Raw genomic sequence first — 20,461 nt, 5'->3', positions numbered from 1 at the left:
TATATAATATGTGGGAGATTTGTTCGTAAACAGATGGTATTAGGAATGCTATTTAGAACTTACGTAATGGCTTTAGAATTCCTAGGGAAGGGAATAGAATCGAACCCCAAGAAAAGAGGGATGCACACAAGATAGGGATGAGTCATCCCAAAAGAATCAGGTATGAAGGTTAGAAGGCCTGCCATGACACACTGGTACTGTCCAACATTGTAAAGTAAAGAATAAAAGGTGAATTATTCCACCAACTCTCATGCCCTCCTTGCCAAATACCCTCTTTTCTGCTACCCCACACCCATCATGTCACCTCATGCCTTATATCCACTCCCTTGTCCTTGATCCCCTTGCTAATATGTGCCATTCAGGCTAAGAGGAATGGTATTATTGCCCCCATACCAAGCTATGTCCCTGTACCCATCCCCGTTATCTTTATGGCTTTTCCCAACCCATTCCCTGGCCCACCACATTCTGTACTTTCATCTACTGTGGCAGTCACCTAGTATCCACTGTTCGCAAATCTCTGGAGCCGTGCAGAGATAATATAAAGTTCCAGGTGACATGAACAGAACCAGTATGTCATGGTTTTCATTATTTTGAAAAAAATGATCTTAATTCATTAGATAAAACAAGAAGCCTCAGCCTCCTAACAAGAAATATTTTATTTAAGTGCAACAGTATTTAATGGAAATATTCTATTTAAGTTCATTGGAATTTATAATCCCACATTAATGTTCAAAACCACTTGTAGCTATAAATCAAACTTTTGGGAAAGCGCCATTGTAATGATAGATGGCTAGATACCAACAGAGTGAAATAGTAAGCATCATGTTTTTAACATTGAAGAATATTTTTTTCAAAGATAGGATAACACTTTTAAATGCCTTGGCTCGTTTTGACAGCTGTTTCTGTGTTTGATTTTTGATAAGTCTTAGGCAGCTCCAACTAATTTATATGCTGTTATATAATTTTTATACTGTTTACACATTTATGCTGACTTTTAACAGTCCCAAGGGGCATCAGATCTCCTCCCCTGCCATTAAAATAAGATGTTCAAAAGTATTTCTCAATCAATTATATATCTGTTTGGTGCAGTCATTATTTTAATGTGATATAGAATTCACATTTCCCATCTTGCCCTGACATCGCAACTCAAAATATGTAAACATTTATTTATATTTATTCCCTCCGTAGCTCTTAGGTGTGATTGGTATTATGAAGCAGGACGGATGATTGCAATCTCATTAGTTCATGGTGGTCCATCACCAAACTTCTTCTCCAGAACTCTGTTCAGTTGTCTGGCCTATGGTCCAGAGGTAACTGAACCAAATATGGAAGATGTCTCACACGTTGATGTGACACGAAAGATTAAAAAGGTAAATTCTTAAAGACATTTGTACTATTGTTAATTGTTATTTTCAGTAGTACTAGTCGAATGCACCTTTTATTTTGCCAGGAGGTGATGGGGTCAAATCCAAAGGCTTTAGGATGAGGAGTGAACTACAATTTTGAATTATTTGACCTAAACTGGTAGTTCATAACAGAGAAGCTATAAGGATACATTCTGTGGGAAATTGAATCAAGAATTTCTGTGTATTGAGAGGCAGAGATGTCTGAGGTTGGAAGCTTTACTGTGTTAAGAAGATGGGTTGCTTGAGATTTTGCTTACCTGAGTCTACATGATGCAAGATGTAGTCCCAAATGTAGAAAGCATACTAGTCACACAACTGATGTCCTTTATCTTGATCAGAACGGGAAAAAAAATCTCTCAATGTTAATGGCCACTAACCAGACCTAGTTCAGTTTCTAATTTTATTTGGTTCCTAAAGTCAAATGTGGAAATAAAATGAGAATGCACAGAACACTTATGTACTTAGTAAGCTAAGTAACAATATTCCCATCAACCATTTGAAAGCATAGTATGGACATGTGTGGAGACAAATAGTGGAGTAAAGAGTCAAAATGCCACATGAGCAATTCTGTTCATCATTTGAACATTGCAGTTGATCAATCAGGCATATATTAGGTTTGCACTTGAATGGCTGACTCAAAATACGTATTTCTAAAATGCATCGTCAGTGAGTATGTAGGGAGCCCGCCATTAAACATGTTCAGTGTTCTAGATAAAGAGCAGCTGTTTAATCTTAAAGATAGAAATATGACAAGACTGAATGTATGTATTATTCTACTTGGCGTGGACAAGGAAGTTGGGCTTTAATCAAAATTACTTATGTTTTGTTATGAATTTCTTTCCAGAACTTCCTGACTAAACTGCACAACTTTAGCTTGAATTTTCCTTCAAACTAATAGAATCATCCTCTTTAAAGAAACAAATAAATATGAACTTTTTACTAATATTAACAACAGATTCAAGACAGTGTAAAGGAAAGATCAGCTAAATCTGGAGATGCAGCAAAAGATCTTGCTGCTAGTGAAATAATTCAAAATGTTTATTTACCTTACATTTCAGAGAACTAAGTGTAAGTGAGAATAAAAGATCAAGCGATTAAGTAATTTGGACAAGATATATCATACACCTAGAACATTGAGGACAATCATGAAATTAAAAGTACAATCTTTAAATATCCTTTGATATGACATGTTTGTCTATGGACTGGAAATTTCTGAATCTCTGTTCAAAAATTGAAGTATTTATTAAATTATTGAACTGTCAAGTAGCCAACTTTATGACTAGTATGAAATCTTGTGGAGACCTTCTTGGGGTTGAAATTAATACCTAATTGGAAAGATTATATTAATTAAAGACAGACAGCATGAATTTCTTATTTAAAAAAATGCATGGGGAGAAAAGAAATAGAAGACTCCTTTGAGAGCATATTTTGATAAAAGAAACAGTGCATGTTCTGTGAATTTTTAGTATTTATTTGGCAAGACAGAGTATAAGTATTGATTCATTGGTAAAGATAAGGCTTTACAATGGGAACCAGGCATGTAGTTGGAAATCAAATTAATAGAAAGCAAAATAATGTTTAATGGATTTTTTTTAATGTGGTATTATCTGTGTCAACTCTACTTGTGTTGAAATAATTTCTTTTAAAAAACTGGAATTAATTGCAAACAACACTAAATATGGAGCAGATAGCTTGTTATAAAGAGGAAATGGAGCAGATTAATGTCAGTTCAATTTTGGTAAATTGATACTATCTTAAAAATGAGTGAGAAGTACATTAAACAGTAAACCTTTAAAAGAATTGAGAAACAAATGGTGCATATATAAAACAACACATATAAAACACTTTTTTTTAAAGTTGAAGACAAACCAACAAAGCTGAAAATGCAGATGGGATGCTTGGTAAATTTGGACTTAACATAGTCTGTTTTGATTTTACAGAATTCCCTAGATCTTAAAATTCATCTGTTGATTGGGAGGTTATAAATGTAACCCCACTGTTCAAGACAGTTGAGAGAGGGAAAGCTTTCTGGGGAATGTGGTACCTCTACAGACAGGATGGTCTTTGTCTGAACCAGAGGGTACCAATTTCCTGGGAGGGGCATTGACTAATGCTGTTCATGGGTATTTAAACTAATGCAGCAGCGGGATAGGAACCTGAATTGTAGTTCCAGTAAACAGGAGGCTGAGGGTGGTGAGGTCAGGGATAGCTTTACAAGGTTGCAAAAGGACACCGTCAATCAGGATGTTGGTTTGAAATGTCTGTATTTCAATGCCAGGAGAATTCGGAATAAGGTGGGTGAACTTGCAACATGGGTCAGAATCTGGGATTTCGATGTTGTGGCCATTCCAGAGACTTGGCTAGAAGGAGGGACAGGAATGGTTGTTGCAGATTCTGGGATTTAGATGTTTCAGTAGGAACAGAGATGATGGTAAAGGGTTGGGGGGGGGAGGGTGCATTTTTAATCAAGGTGTGTATTACAGCAGCTGAGAGAACGTTTGAGGACTCATTCACTGAGGTAATTTGGACTGAGGTTAGAAACAGGAAAGGAGAAGTTCACCCTAATGGGAGTTTTCTATAAGCCTCTGAATTGTTGCAGGGAAGTAGAGGAAAGGATAGCAAAGATGATTCTCGATAGGAACGAGAGGAGCAGGGTCGTGGTTATTGGGTCTTTAACTTCCCCAATATTGACTGGGAATACTATAGTTCAAGTAGTTTAGATGGGTCAGTTTTTGTTCAATGTGTGCAGGCGGGTTTTCTGAGACAGTATGTAGACAGGCCAACAAGGGGAGATGCCATATTGGATTTGATACTGGGGAATGGAGGTAGGGGAGCACTTTGGTGATAGTGACCATAATTCAGTTATGTTTGCAATAGCAATGGGCAGGGAAAGAGATACAACTGGAGAGAAAGGCAATTATGATGCGATTTGGCAAGATTTAAGATGCATAGGATGGAGAAAGAAATTGCAGGCGATGGGCATACTTGAAATGTGGAGCTTATTTCAAGGAACAGCTACTGCGGGTCGATGATAAGTATATACCTCTCAGGCAGAGAGGTAGTTGTTGAGAGAGGGAAACATGGTTTACTAAAGAATTTGAAGCTCTTGTCAAGAGGAAGAAGGCTTATATGAAGATGACGTGTGGAAGCTCAGTTAGGGGGCTTGAGAGTTGTAAGTTATCCAGAAAAGATCTAAAGAGAGGGCTAAGAAGATCCAGGAGGGGATATGTGAAGTTGTTGGTGGATAGGATCAAGGAAAACCCTAAGGCCTTCTATAGGTATATTGGGAATAAAAGAATGACTAGAGTAAGATTAGGGCCGATCAACGATAGTTGTGGAAAGTTGTGTGTGGAATCTGAGGACATGGGGAAGCACTTAATGAATACTTTTCATCAGTATTCATATTGGCAAAGGGCAATGTTAGTGAGAGTACGGAGATACAGGCTACCAGATTAGATGGGATTGAGCTGGACAAAGAGTAGATTTTAGCAATTTTTGAAGATTTGAAAATAGATAAGATCAAAGGGCGAGATGGGTTTCATTCTAGGATTCTCTGGGAAGCCAGGGAGGAGATTGCAGAGCCTTTGGCTTCAATCTTTATGTCATCATTGTCGACATGAGTAGTGCCAGAAGTCTAGAGGATAGCAAATGTTGTTCCCTTATTTAAGAAGGGGAGTTGGGATGACCCTGGTAATTATAGGCCAGTGAACCTTATTTCGGTTGTGGGTAAGGTGTTGGAAAAAGTTATAAGAGATAGGATTTATAATCATCTGGAAAGAAATAATTCGATGAGGGATAGTTAACACAGTTTTGTGAAGGGTAAGTCGTGCCTCATTATCTTACTGATTATTTTCACAAGTCGGCGCAACATCGAGGGCCGAAGGGCCTGTAATGCACTGTAACATTTTATGTTCTAGTCAGGTTACCTGACATCAGTGGTATGGAAGTGTTCAAACCTTTTGTTTTTGATTTTATGGAATTTGTGTCACTGGAAAGGCCAGTATTTATTACTCATAAGTAATTGCCATTGTCAAAGTGGTGGTGAGCCACTGTTTCAAACCATTATAGTCTATGGACAACTTATAAACTCTCATTGCTTTAAGTGTAGGAATTCTAGCATTTTGAAACAGTGATATCGTTCCATATTTGTGACTTGGTGTTCCTATGCATCAGCAGCTAAGGAATGTTAAATAAGAAAATCAAAATGGGATGAGGTCCCATGGGTTTGTGAAAGGAAGTAATGTAGTTTAGACAAAAGAGAACAAGTGGATGTCGTATTTTAACTGACATGTTGTGACGCATCTCCTATACAGATGGGACTTGAAACCACACCTTCTGGCCAAGAATCTGGGCACTACCACTGCCACAAGAATCCTTCAATGGATGTAGTGCACCTGGATTTTCAAAGGATTTTTAAAGGAAGTGAAAAACGTAGAATGTTGTCAAAGAAGTTTAGGACTAATGGGGGTGAAGGTGATTTGGAATTGGTCAATAAGAGAAACAGATTTGAGAAGTAAATGAGACATTATCAGGTTATTGGTTTTTAAGAAGAATTAATTGCTTCAGTTGCTTGGCTATTTGTGATTTAGATCAATGGCTAACATAAAGGGACAGAGTGTGATATGTTCAAACTTCTAAAAAGCAACGCTGAATGGGGAAGTAAGTTGTGAGAAGGATACCAAGAGGCTGCAAATGGACATGGGAAAGGTAAATGACTGGTTAAAAAAGTGACAGATTATAAAGTGGGGAACTTGTTAAGTTATCCACTTTCTTAGAAGAATAAAATCAGTTTTTGTTTTAAAAGCATGAGAGACTGGTAAATATTGATTTGTAATTGAATCAACCACAAATCTCAAAGGTAACATGCAGGCATTTCCTGAAGAAGGGCTTATGCCCGAAACGTTGATTCTCCTGCTCCTTTGATGCTGCCTGACCTGCTGCGTTTTTCCAGCAACACATTTTTAAGTTCTGATCCCCAGCATTTGCAGTCCTCACTTTCTCCTAGGCATTATTAACAATCAGGAAAGCGAATTTTTGTTCATACTTATTGCACGTGGGTTGGTTTCTAATAAATTATGTGGGACTTTGTTCACACCTCACCTAGAGTACTGTGTGATTTTGGTCTCATTACCTAATGATGCACTTGCCTTTGAAAGACTACAACACAGGTTCACAAAAATGGTTACTTGAATAAATGGAGAAGTCTAGTAGTGTGGGCATATGGGTTCCAGAGAATGAAAGATGAACAAATTGAAATGTAGATGGGACAGGGGAAATTACCTGAAACTGCAGCAGCTCCAGAAAAGGATCAAGACTTTGGTGGTGGAGAAGGTGAACAAGAATGTGCTGTGGCGTTTTGACTGCAACAATAACTGATCAAGTTGACTGGTGTCCTATCTGCCTCAACCACTTCATGGACCAAGAAGTAGCTGTTCCTGAGAGCTGCTGTCACATTTTTTTGCCTGAGGTGCATTCTTGCTTGGACAGAAGTAAGAAAATGTTAACCTACAATTAAATTGTATATAAATATATATATTTAAAAGTTTATATTTGGAAGTGAATTGAAAATATTCAATGAATACAGTGAAGCTAATCTGATTGCATAAAATGAGTGTTGTTATAAAATTAATTAATGAATTAAATCTATGAAATTGAACCAAACAAACACCAGTGCTCAAAAGATATGCTCAGATAGAGACATCAGTTAGATTATTATTGTGTGGACATTGGGAGTGGAGGAGGAAGAAGATTGAAAAAGGGAGGTGTTTTCTCCTCCAAGTTTTAACATTTTATGTGAGTGCTTACATTTTGTATAAGAGATTGGCAATCCAATATTATGTGACTTCCTGGATATAACTCATAAAGGGCCAAATCTTTTTGGGATAATAATGATATCTATGCAGCACACGCCTTAATAATTTACAAGTGACAAATCTATAATGGCTTCATGACAAGGTGGTGGCCAGGGAATCTTGCTGCAAGTTACTTTTGCCCTGACTCCTCAAGGCCTGTCCATCATCGACAAGGCTCAAGTCAGGAATGTGATGGAATACTCTCCACTTGGTGAGATGAGTGCAGCTCCAATAGCACTGGAAGCTCACCACCATCCAGGATGAAGCAGCCTGTGTACCGCCTTCAACATTTACTCCCTTCAGCACTGACACATCGTGGTAGCAGTGCATACCACCTGTGCAATGAACTGCAACAATTCACGAAGCCTCCTTCAGCAGGTGTCTTCCAAGCCACAGCCGCTATCACTTAGAAAATCAAGAGTAGCAAATACATGGAAACTCAATCACTTGCAAGTATCTATACTCATTAGAGTTTAGAATAATGAAAGAGGATGTAATTAAAACACACAGAATTCTAACAGGACAAGTCCCACAACATATTTCCTTCCTTTTGGAAAGATGTTGTAAAACTTGAAAGGGCTCAGAAAAGATTTTCAAGGATGTTGCCAGGGTTGGAGGATTTGAGCTGTAGGGAGAGGTTGAATAGGTTAGTGCTGTTTTCCCTGGAATGTCAGGGGCTGAGGGGTGACCTTATAGAGGTTTATAAAATCATGAGGGGCATGGATAGGATAAATAGACAAAGTCTTTTCCCTGGGGTGGAGGAGTCAGAACTAGAGGGCATAGGTTTAGGGTGAGAGGGGAAAGATATAAAAGAGACCTAAGGGGCAATGTTTTCGCACAGAGAGTGGTACGTGTATGGAATGAGCTACCAGAGGAAATGGTAGAGGCTAGTACAATTGCAACATTTAAAAGGCATCTGGATGGGTATATGAATAGGAAGGGTTTGGAGGGATATGGGCTGGGTGCTGGCAGGTGGAAATAGATTGGCTTGGGATATCTGGTCAGCATGGACAAGTTGGATCAAAGGGTCTGTTTCCGTACTGTACATCTCTCTGACTCTTAAAAGATTTACTTGCCTTAGTGGAAGGAGACAGAGTATGGTTGTAGAAACACAAGATCAATGCTTGGGTCCTTTATAATTCATGATATGTGTGAATAATGTCGATGAGAATGTGGGTGAGGAGAAGAGATGATATGTAGGTTTGAGAATAACAAGAAGATTGACCGAGTGGTTTATATTGACGAAGAAGGTCTTGGGTAACAGGAAGATATATATGAATTGTTAAGAAGTGCAGATCAGTGGTAGATGGAATTTAACCAAGATGTAACCAGACAAGGGAGTATTCAATGAATTGCAGGACACTAGGAAACTCTTAAGAACAGAAGGATCTTGGGGTGCTTATCCACAGATACCTGAAGATGGCAGGACAGGGTTTGTACAGTGGTAAGGAAGACATATGGGATGCTTGCTTTTTTCAGTTGTAGCTGAGATTATAAGACCAGGTAGGTAATGCTGATACTGTAGAAAACTTTGTTTAGGTCACAACTGGAGTATTGTGCAGTTATAGTTCCCACATTATGGGAAGGATGAGGCTGCATTGGAGGGGATACAGAGCAGGTTCACCAGGGTGTTGCCTTAGTTGGAGCACTTGAGCTATGAAGAGAGGCTGGATAGCTCAGGAGTTTTTTTAAGTAGAGAAGGGTGTAGAATCTGATTGAGATGTATAAGGTTGAGGGGTATGGACAACACATGATGGAAAACAGCTGTTCCCCTTAAATGAGGGCTCAATACTAAGGAGATATAACTTTAAGATGAAAAGGAAGAGGTTTAGAGGGGATTTAAGAAGAAAAAGTTCACTGAGTGTCATGGGAATCTGGAATGCACTACCTCAGAGGGTAGCAGAAGTGGGAAACCTCACGCTTTTTAAAAAGTATGAGGAGGAACAATTTAAATGTCATATTCTGTGCTACGAACCAAGTTGAATTATTTGATGGGCCAAAAGGCTTCTCCTGTGCTGTATGACATGACACGTTAAATACTTGAGAGGAGGCTGTTTTCTCCAGGCTAAAGTATAGAACTCAAGTCATATTCGCTTTATAAGGTTATGGTCATTTAGAACTGAGATGCAGGAAAACTTCTTATTCTGAAGTTTGTGAATCTCAGAAATTCTTTACTGTGGATAGTTATGAGCAATTACTGGTTGACTATATTCATGACAAAGATTGATACATTGAAATAATTAAGAAATGTGGGAAATAGCAAAGTTCAAAGTTTAGGAAAGAATGTCTGACTCTGTTTCGGAGTGGTGGTTGGTTGGGGGGGGGAGGTGGTGATGCTATCTATTTTAATTAAAATACATAATTAAATATTACAATTTGTCTTTTCCAGATACAAGAATCTTCAACCTTGGAAGAATTGAAATTAGCTGTCAAGGAAAATACTGACTACCTTTCAGTAGCTGGATGTTTGAGATCAGTATGGTCATTGGATGATAAAGAAATGTTGCTGAAGGATATGTTGACCTTCCATGTGATCAGTCGAGTTCGCTCACCTTTTGAAAGGTTTGCCTTTATGTACTGTATTTGCATAAAGAGCTTTAATCACTGCAACAGCCTGTACAAATGTTGTACCTTTAGATTATGTGATTAGGTTCTTGGAAATTGCCGAAAATCTGAACATTTTTTATTCCTTCTTGGGATGTGAATATCACCAACAAAACCAGCAGTTCTTGCCCATTCCTAATCAGTTTTTAGGAGGTAGTGGTGAGTCCCTTTTTTTGAATCACTGCAGTCCATACTGAAGAAATGTCCACAGTGCAAGTGAGTGGAAATTTCCAGGATTTTGAGTGACAATTAAGGTTTGACAATACAATTCCAATTTAGGATAGAGTGTAATTTTGTGGGGGTATGTAAACCTGTACCAAGCAGGTCTAGTCTTAGATGGTAGAGGTCACAGATACTGTAGAAGAAGCCTTAGAAAGTGGAGGTTGTCATCTCCATTTTAGGTTTTAAAATTTGTAATGGCGAATTACTTTCTAAATCACAAATCTTTCTTTAACATATTCTTATGGATAGCAAAGCAAAAGATATTCATTTCCCAACAGTAAATGGTTCCTAGAGGGTAGATTTTAGAATACATTGTTATTTTTGAATTGACAATGGGAAGCAATAGTATTATTTCCTGTAACTTTTTATTCTATGGAAACTAAATACGAGTCTCTTTATCATAGTTTTCTTTTGTACATGGTTTTCTTTATCAACTATCCTCTAGCCAGCCTCAACAAAGTGCTTGTGATCAAGGATGTACTTCACAATTTCTTTTTTCATCTCTGTAAATGCTCTTGTCTGTTTTGTATTCCTGGCTAGCTTACTCTGTTACTGTTTTTCCCCTTATCAACTTCATGGCCCTATCTGGATCCTAAAACATTGCAGCCTTCAGGGTTCCTTCAATTTACAGCCTTATAAGATGCTTTAAAGAGAATAGTATTCCTAACTTATTTTTTGGATTTTTTTTAGTGAAAGACATTTTGAACCTTTGAATCTATTTACTCTATTAACCTTAGCCAGCTCACCTCTCTTATCTTTAGAATTGGTTTGGGATTAAATTTCCAGAACTGGAAGAACTACATCCTAGGATTCTAAACCATAATGCAGATACAGTAGATGCTCTGGCTATAATTTTAAAATTTCCTTAGACTCTGGAATGGTCACATCAGATTGGAAGTAAAGTAATATCGATGTTTAAGAAAGAACAGAAAACAAAAATGAGGAGTTACAACCCAAACACCCTGATATCAATCATTGGGAGCGTGGTGGTATTTATGATTGGAAAAAGTCATAATGCACTTCAAAAATAATAATATGATTAGAACAAGTTAACACAGTTTTATGAGAACAAAATCCTTTTTTTTTGCTCACATTTTTACATTTGTGGGAATTGCTGGCTAGACCAGCATTTATTACACATCACTAATTGTCCTGCAGAAAAGCATATGAAGTATGTTGAATTCCCATAAGATGCCCATCCATACTGTTAAAGAAACTTAGTTCCAAATTAGTACACTGTTTAACCATTAATGGATGCCTCACCACCTGCTATTAATTAATGCAATTACTCTTTTATATTAAGTGATTTTACAAATGTTAATTTGAATCAATGCTAATTTAGTGAGAAATGATAAAAATACATATTGAGCAATCGAGCAATCACTTGCCTTCTTACCTCTGCTGTCATGTTTTGTTTTTGTTGAAAATATTGACCTTCTCTCCCTGATTCCTCAGGTTCGCTATTTAATCCCCTTTCTGGTCCCTCTCACCAAAAATCCCTACTCCCTCTTGGGCTTAATGTTTAATCCATTCACTGCATTTCCTGCTCCTTGTCAGCGTCAATATTTTATCTTGCTGTTCTGAAGTGTAAGGTTAGTTATGTTGCTGAGCTGTAGACAGCATATTTTCTTCTGACAGTGGAGATAATGGACATCTAAACTCAAAGACTGGACTGGATACTTAAAATGCCTGGAATCAAGAAGTTCAGGAAAAGTAGGGAAGGAATGAAAGGAAGATAGTTAGCAAACTGGATTAAGGAGAACATTGCAATAGAGAGAATGTCCTAGATGCCCAATGACTACAGCTAAGGAAAATTACAGTTGCCCTTACATTGCTCAAAGTATTCTACACATTACTAAGTAGCGGGAAAGATGCAGAGGAACAAATTTACAAGGAAATTACATGTTATTCCAATCCAGTTCCAATTAGGGTAATTGAGGTGTGAACAGCAGAGAGAGGCACAGATTCTTCGAGTGTTCAGGAGAATATTCTACTTTAATGTGTTTTCTGTTGAACAAGAAAAAAGGCATTCTGGACCTAGTTTTTGGAAATTAAATGAATCCTTGAAGGAAATTTTAGAAGACAGTGATTGTATCATAAGGCTTCTGTTCGATATGATAAAGGACAATTAGCAATTCAGCTTAGAGTCTCTGAGCTGTGAACTGGTTCCATTCCTGAGTCTATTCACAAGTCAATTTGCACACAAGTCTGTAACAGAACGTGCTATATAAAACATCTATTTGTAAGTACAGGTAATGTTCTTATGTCAGATATTTAAAATTGTACCCCTGTATGGAAATCCATTCATAAGTTGAACATTTGAAACTTGATGACCTATGGATCAAAACTTGATTAATTGATGAAATGCAAATTTCAGTGGAGCAAAAATTGATCTGCCCAGATAATTTGGAACATAAGATTGGCTGGAAAAACTAATTGACTACCTTTAAGGAAGAGAACAGTCAGGTTCAGTGCTAGGAGGGGTTGCCTTCTATACTATATTTAATCTACTTCAGATTGGGTGAGGAATTTCAAATTGGGTGAAATTAGCAAGTTGTGTGTTTTTTTAATTAAGTTGTAAATTCATTTGCTCTAATGTTTTTAAACTATCTGAATCACAATTTCACAAAAATATTTGTCACTAAACTATGCAGCATATATTCAATATCATATTTTCATTGTGAGCAACTTGAACTATCTCCAAAGTGTATGGAAGAACCTTTCACCCAAATATTGTCAACCTTATGTTGCTGATCTAATTTAATTCTGACATCTTTTCTCTCCCTCCTCTAGTATTAATATTTAAAATTGGCTAATGAAGCTTCAGAGTCTAAATTTCAACAGATATGATACCATAAGAGCCACTTCTTAATATTTTGATTCTTTATCTCAGATTCCGTGAAGGATTAAAGGTTCTTGGTGTGTTGGAAAACATTCAAAAATATCCAGAAGTGTTTGTTGAGCTGTTGTGTTACAAACCGGTCAAGTTAACAGCAGAGACATTTGAAAAACTTTTCTCCATCAACTTTTCACCAAATGGAAGTAATAGACGGATTGCAGAATCTAGAGTGTTTGATTTCTGGAGAGATTATTTGGCAGACGTGGAAGGTATGATTAAGATTTTACAAAATAAATTTAATTCACACTGCCCTCTGTCCATTAACCAATATTTATCCTATACCACTCTTCTAACATCTTCCTCGTAAAAGGAACCAAGGAATGAAAGGTATTTGAAGTGAGTGATTTACTTTCAGTTTTGGGTTATTGTTATGAGAGGATAGTCATTTCAAAGGACAGAGGATTAAGAGATTAGTTTGAGATGTCCAAATTTGAGGAGAAAGAAGAGAGTAGATGAGGAATAGAGCTGTTCCCATTGACAGGGACTAAGGATCAAAAGACACCGATCTTTGAAGTGATTGGTGAAAGATGTAACAGTGACATATGGAAGACCACCTGTAAACATCATGGAATGCACTGCCTAGGATTATGGTGAAGATAGATTTGATCAGAGCCTCTCAAGGGGAATTTAATAATTTTTTGGGGAAAAAAAATTAAGGGTGTGCAAAAAGGCAGTAAATGGGATTACGTGAATTGCTTTTTTGGAGAGCCAGCTGAGAAATTTGGGTGGCACAGTGGTTAGCACTGTTGCCTCACAGCGCCAGAGACCCAGGTTCAATTTCCGCCTCTGGCAACTGTCTGTGTGGAGTTTGCACATTCTCTCCGTGTCTGCGTGGGTTTCCTCCGGGTGCTCTGGTTTCCTCCCACAGTCCAAAGATGTGCAGGTTAGGTGAATTGGTCATGCTAAATTGCCCATAGTGTTAGGTGAAGGGGTAAATGTAGGGGAATGGGTCTGGGTGGTTTGCTCTTCGGAGGGCCGGTGTGGATCTGTTGGGCCGAAGGGCCTGTTTCCACACAGTAAGTAATCTAAAATCTAAAAGATGGGCAAAATGGCTGCCTCCTACTCTGAAACCATTCTGTGATGCATTGCAACAAAAATGTATAAATAATCCAATTATTATGTTAAAATGTTTTGCACTAGATATATTCTAAATATCATCCTTTTGCTTTTCATTGGGAAAGCATCTCTGACCATTTGTAAATGTGCTTAAATAGATCAAAAATACATGAACTTTATAGTTTGAAGTTTTTTGACTGATCCTGGAAGAAATAATATGTTGCATAATTTTTCTTGCACTACTAGTAAGATTTCAGTCCACATCTGAAACAACACAAAATCACTTTAACTGACAAAGAATTGAACTTATTCCATTGAATTTCATACAATACTACTAAACAGTACTTGCAGAGGGTGAGCTGCAAATGTACTTGCCATGCTTTCAGTGTAGGCCCAAAGGCACTTTCAGGCTACTGTACCTAACCTACTTGAAGGAATAAATGTTAACCTTGTAGCTATTTACTTGGAATTAGCGACATCAAGACTTGGTTTTGAAAAAGAAAGGGCAGCATGGTGACTCTTTGGTTAGCACTGCTGCATCACAGCACTGGGCACCTAGGTTCAATTCCCACCTCAGGTGACTGTCTGTGTGAAGTTTGCACATTTTTCCTGTGTCAGCGTGGGTTTCCTCCAGGTACTCTGGTTTCCTCTCACAATCTAAAGATTTGCAGGTCAGGTGAGTTGGCTATGCTAAATTGCCCATTGTGTTAAGTGCATTAGTCAGAGGGAAATGCATGTGTGTGGGTTACTCTTCACAGGGTTGGTGTGGTCATGTTGGGCCAAATGGCCTGTTTTCACATTGTAGGGAATCTTATCCAAACACTTGTTAAGGTAGGTTCTTCTGAAAGTTCAGGGACTATATTTTTCCACATAACTTTATATATTAAACAATTTGGTTAGATCATAAGATGTAGGAGAAGTCGACCATTCAGCCCACCAAATCTGCTCTGCAATTCAGTGAAATCATGGTTGATCTGATAATTGTCAACTCCAATTTCTTGCCTTTTCCCCATTACTCTTGATTTTCTTATTGATTGCAAATCTGTCTATACTTGAATATACTTAATAACCCAGCCTCAACAGCCCTCTGTGGTAAAGAATTCCACAGATTCACTAATGCCCAAGACAGAATTAGTTAGCCAATCCTCCAAAATCCAAAAGCATTACATCTATTGCTTCCCTTTATCTGTCCTGCTTGTTACAACTCAGAAGGGGACATCATGAAGGGGTTATAAATATACACACCATTCTGTATTATTGCATTTAAGCAATGTATATAGTGACTGACCATTTTGCTTGGAGGGCAACCTATTACTTTGATTTCAAAAGTAATATTTCAGAATAGATTTCTGAATTAACTTTTCATTGATTAGTTACATATAGGATGGGAAATCTAGGCTGAAAACATACTTGTTCAAGACAATTATCCCAAGACAATTTTGCATTTTTAAGTTGAAGAGATTCTGTTCTGCTGTGACCTACTGACTCTTTAGTGATGTGCAAACGAATCAACAGTATTCAGCTGGTTTTGATAATTGTCTGGGTGACTGGCCAAATCAATCATATAAGTGGTTCTACTGCCCTCCAAGTTCTGCAAATTAACTTACTTTCTTTTTTTCAGATGGAACAACTGAAGCTGCTTTTGAAGACATCTTGACATTTGTAACTGGCACAAACATCATTCCAGCAATCTGTTTTCTTCCTGACCCCTCGATTAAATTCTTGCATAGTGATGGAATAATACAGTACCGCTTTCCAACAGCACAAACATGTCTAAATTGTTTAAAACTACCCATGTCAAAAACATATGAAGAATTTAAAGGATGTATGGATTTTGCTATCTGCAATACACCCAGCTTAAAATGAATTTAACGCAGTGAAGATTTTGCAGTCTTGAATGTTAGTATGTAACAATTTTCTTTATGTCTTGGTTCTTAATGTACATTTATTTAGCAAAACGTTGCTGCAACCGCATCTTATAAAGTGGGAAGAGATAATGACTGCTTTACAGAAAGTTCTTCATGGCTGGAGATTCATGATGTTACTGCACCATATGTGTGAGGAAAGCAGGAACAAATGAGAACTGCCATGTAAATATGCTTCTCTCCTGGCACATTGATGCAATTCATTGTGTTAGGAGAGACACAGATATGCTTTGGCATGTTCCATTATTTTTTCATCTTCGTTTCAACAGGACTGTTTGGAAAGGAAGCTCTATCTCAGCTTGGAGACCTCTTTGCCTGGCTTGTTACAAAGTGTTGAGGCCTAGTAGCAGTCCCTGTTGTTTTTTCTTTGTAAATGTGGTATAGCAATAAGAGGAATATAATATTTTTTAAAATTTTCTTTGTTTCCCCAGGTGGTCTTATCCATAAAAAGGGATTTTGCATTTTGTTTTCATTAGTTAATGTTAATGAGGTTATGAAATTGCTGGATTTGATGATTAAATGTTTTTTAACAGTCTGTTTGCGTAAGAATTCTACATGTACAAGCAATAAATTTGTAAATTTGTCATGATAACAATATGTATTGTCAGCACATGGCTCAAGAATACACAAATTTTGGATACATTCAATTGAATAATTTCTGAATTTTTTGAACTTTAGAATAGAAATTGCCAAAGTAATAGTTTGAATTGCTTGAAGCACTTCAGGTTTGTCTCGAGTTTACTTTCTAAATTAGAATCTTTTTGTTTCAATCTTGCTTGTACAATTTTTTTTTAATTGTATCCATTAGTTTTTCCTACTTGTTGCCTGGAAAAGTATGTATTCTATATTTTAATATTCCTAACCTTATAACTGTCATGATAGATTATACTTAAATACTTAAAATTACTTTGTATTGATAATGCATTTAATTTGTCTTCCCAAAAAAAAGACTGTTCTAATAGTTGTTTAGAAATTACTACAAACATAAATAAAATTATTCAGTTGAACAAAAATGAATAAATGCTTTAACAGTATTAAGAGAATAAAAATAGCTTGGTGTTGGCAATGTAAGGGTTCATTAGGAGCCAATATTGTAAAAATGTTTGTTTTTTTTCTTGTCATTTCTGTGAAACTCACTGCTTCATGTGTTGCACATTCTTCCTTGCACTGCATTGGCCTGTTGTATCCTATCCAATTTATTACTAGTTGTGCTTTGAACTCTGATTTCTGACTTTAATGAAAGCAGTGATTCAATTATTGTTTTATAAATCTGTTTAGATTTGGAATAAAATTCATATAGAATGACATTAGTCAAATCAATATTTGCATTTCTGCTAATTTTGTTTGCATCCCATAACATTTTACAATGGAAAAATATTTTGTAACTAAATTTATATACAACAAATATAATTATGTGTTTGAGCAAGATTTCCAGGCAATAAAATGTAACAAACAGACAATGTTTAAATAACATATCAGAAAAATATAGCAGACTCCAAAGGAAAGGAAACATTTTGTTAGAAAAGCATGCCTTTCAGTACAAAGAAGACTAATGCTCATGAAGTAATTCATATTGAGGAGAATATAAAAACCATGTACAAATTAAGTATTGTATAAACAAATGCTGTTTGTGAATAAAATAAACTTTTGCATTTGCACTAGCTACTTATCATAAATAATTATCTTCTTAGTTTGCTTTTACTGCAGAGCTATTATTAATGCATAACATATTTGAATCATGCAGAAATATTGAATTTAATTGCTCATATCACTAACATCACTTGTTAGTTGTGACAATTAAACAGAACATGAACCAATTGCTAAAATATCTTGCAGTAAAATGTGAACTTCAAAATAAAATATATTGTCTAACATTGAATTTTCAAACCTCATTTTAAAATTTTCGATGTTCAAAGTATTCGTAGCTGATACTTTAACTTGATAATTTCCCTTTTTAACATTCATATTCTGAATTTTTCTGTAATTTGTCTTTTAAAAATGTAGCTGGATGGTGTCTGTTAATATGATCATGTTTTCACTTGTTTATGTAAATAAATGTTTTAAAATTTTTTTCCTCAAACTTCAGATTTCTTTCCTCAAACTTCAGATTTCTTTCAGCTCTTTGTTTTATGCACCCAACGAGAGCCATAATTTTGAAAGGTGGGTTTATAATACTGCAAATTTGCCGCAGGGGTTTGTGGTCAACTCTTGTTAGGATCAATTCAGCAGTATATTAGTAGTTCCAAAACAGCTCAGACAGCTTTTCTATCTATGACCGAACCTGAAAAAAGTGATTGGTTTCGCAAAGGAATATTGCACGAATGAAATGTCAAGAATTGTTCCTAGGAGGCGCTAATCTGAATCCTGTGATCGAACTTTTACATTTTGTGTATTATCTATGAGCTCAAAGAAGAGAGGGACCAGCAGGAGGTTGTTGTACACATTGGAATTAATGACATAGGTAGGGAAAAGGATGATATTCTGAAAGGAGAAGATAGAAAGTTCAGCAGAAATTTATTAAGGAGTGAGTTTGGAGAAGATTTGTGGCTCAGGTTGAAGTTCTGGATGTAAGTTTGCTCGCTGAGCTAGAGCATTCATTTTCAGTCTAGGTGACGAAACACATAAATAGAAAATGAGCCGTAACACCAGAGCTTCACCGGAGGTTCATTGATGATGTTACCTTGTATGGTGGCGAAATGTCTGAAAACGAGCCTTCCAGCTCCGCGAGCAAACATTCATTTATAAAAGAGGTCCTTGAGGGTAGTAATATCTGGATTACTCCTGATGCTATGAACTAGTGAGGGTAGGAATAGGAGGATAGAGCAAATGAATGCATGGCTGAGGAGCTGGGGCAGGGGAGAAGGGTTCACATTTTTGGATCATTGTGATCTCTTCTGGAGTAGGAGTGATTTGTACAAGAAGGATGGATTGCACCTGAACTGGAAGGGAATAATATACTGGCAGGGAGATTTGCTAGAGCTGCTGGGGAGAATTTAAACTGTAAGGTGGAGCGGGGATCCCAGAGAATTAGGAAAGAGATCAGTCTGAGACTGGTACAGTTGGGAAAGGGAGCAAGTCAAACAGTCAAATCAGGCAGGAACAAAACAGAGGTCAAGGCAGGACTGATAAATTAAACTGCATTTATTTCAATGCAAGTGGGCTAACAGGGAAGACAGATGGGCACGGTTAGGAACATGGGACTGGGATATCAATAATTACAGAGACATGGCTCAGGGTGGACAGATCTGCCAGCTTAATGTACCAGAATACAAATGCTATAGGAAGGATAGAAAGGAGGGCAAGAGAGGAGAACGAGTGGCATTTTTGATAAGGGTCAGCATAATGGCTGTATGTAGGAGAAATTCCTCGGAGTGCATATAGGGAAGTTACTTGGGTGGAACTGAGAAATAAAAAAGGGATGATCACCTTATTGGGATTGTATTTTAGACACCCCAATAGTAAGCGGGAAATTGAGAAACAAATTTGTAAGGATATCTCAGTTTTCTGTAAGAGTAATAGGATGGTTATAGTAGAGGATTTTAAATTTCCAAAACATAGACTGGGGGGACTGCCATAGTGTTATGGGTTTAGATGGAAAATATTTGTTAAGTGTCTACAAGAACATTTTCTGATTCAGTTTGCAGATGTACCTACTAGAGAAGGTGCAAAACATGAGCTACTCTTGGGAAATAAGGCAGGGCATGTGACTGAGGTGTCAGTCGGGGAGTACTTTGGGGCCAGCAACCATATTTCTATTAGTTTTAAAATAGTGAAGGTAAAGGATAGACCAGATCTAAAAGTTGAAGTTCTAACCTGTATGAAGACCAATTTTGACGGTATTAGGCAAGAACTTTCAAAAGCTGATTGGGGCAGATGTTTGCAGGTAAAGAGATGGCTGGAAAATGGGAAGCCTTCAAAGATGAGATAACGGGAGTCCAAAGACAGTATATTCCTGTTAGGGTGAAAGGAAAGGCTGGTATGTGTCGGGAATGCTGGATGACTAGAGGAATTTAGGTTTTGGTTCAGAAAAAGAAGGAAGCATATGTAAGGTATAGACAGCAGAGATTGAATGAATCCTTTGAGTATAAAGGCAGTAGGAGTATACTTAAGAGGGAAATCAGGAGGGCAAAAAGGGGACATGAGATAGCTTTGGTAATTAGGATTAAGGAGAATCCAAAGGGATTCTATAAATACATTAAGGACAAAAGGGTAACTAGAGAAACAATAGGGCCCTTCAAAGATCAGCAAGGTAGCCTATGTGTGGAACCGCAGGAGATGGCGGAGATACTAAATGAGTATTTTGCATCAGTGTTTATTGTGAAAAAGGATGTAGATGATACAGAATGTGGGGAACTAGATGGTGAAAACTTGAAAAATGTCCATATTGCAGAACAGGAGGTGCTGGGTGTCTTGAAATGCATAAAAGTGGATAAATCCCCAGCATCTGATCAGGCATTTAGTATGTTTTCCTTTATTGGTCAGAGCATTGAGTATAGA

At 37.1% G+C, this 20,461-nt stretch overlaps 1 protein-coding gene across 1 annotated transcript in view; it reads left to right on the top strand.

Moving 5' to 3' along the window:
• g2e3 (G2/M-phase specific E3 ubiquitin protein ligase) overlaps window positions 1-17,972 on the top strand; it is an 87,571-nt gene extending 69,599 nt beyond the window's left edge. The window contains exons 12-15 of the mRNA XM_072569004.1: window positions 1,189-1,370; window positions 9,648-9,820; window positions 12,978-13,192; window positions 15,661-17,972. Of these exons, the coding sequence (XP_072425105.1) occupies window positions 1,189-1,370; window positions 9,648-9,820; window positions 12,978-13,192; window positions 15,661-15,905 (815 nt within the window). The 3' untranslated portion in view covers window positions 15,906-17,972. The remainder of the gene's footprint in view (window positions 1-1,188; window positions 1,371-9,647; window positions 9,821-12,977; window positions 13,193-15,660) is intronic.
• Window positions 17,973-20,461: the final 2,489 nt, after the last annotated feature.

This window comes from Chiloscyllium punctatum, chromosome 4 (genome assembly GCF_047496795.1).
Source record: "Chiloscyllium punctatum isolate Juve2018m chromosome 4, sChiPun1.3, whole genome shotgun sequence".
In the NCBI taxonomy this organism is placed as follows: Eukaryota; Metazoa; Chordata; class Chondrichthyes; order Orectolobiformes; family Hemiscylliidae; genus Chiloscyllium; species Chiloscyllium punctatum.
This window is presented reverse-complemented; position numbering and strand designations above follow the sequence as displayed.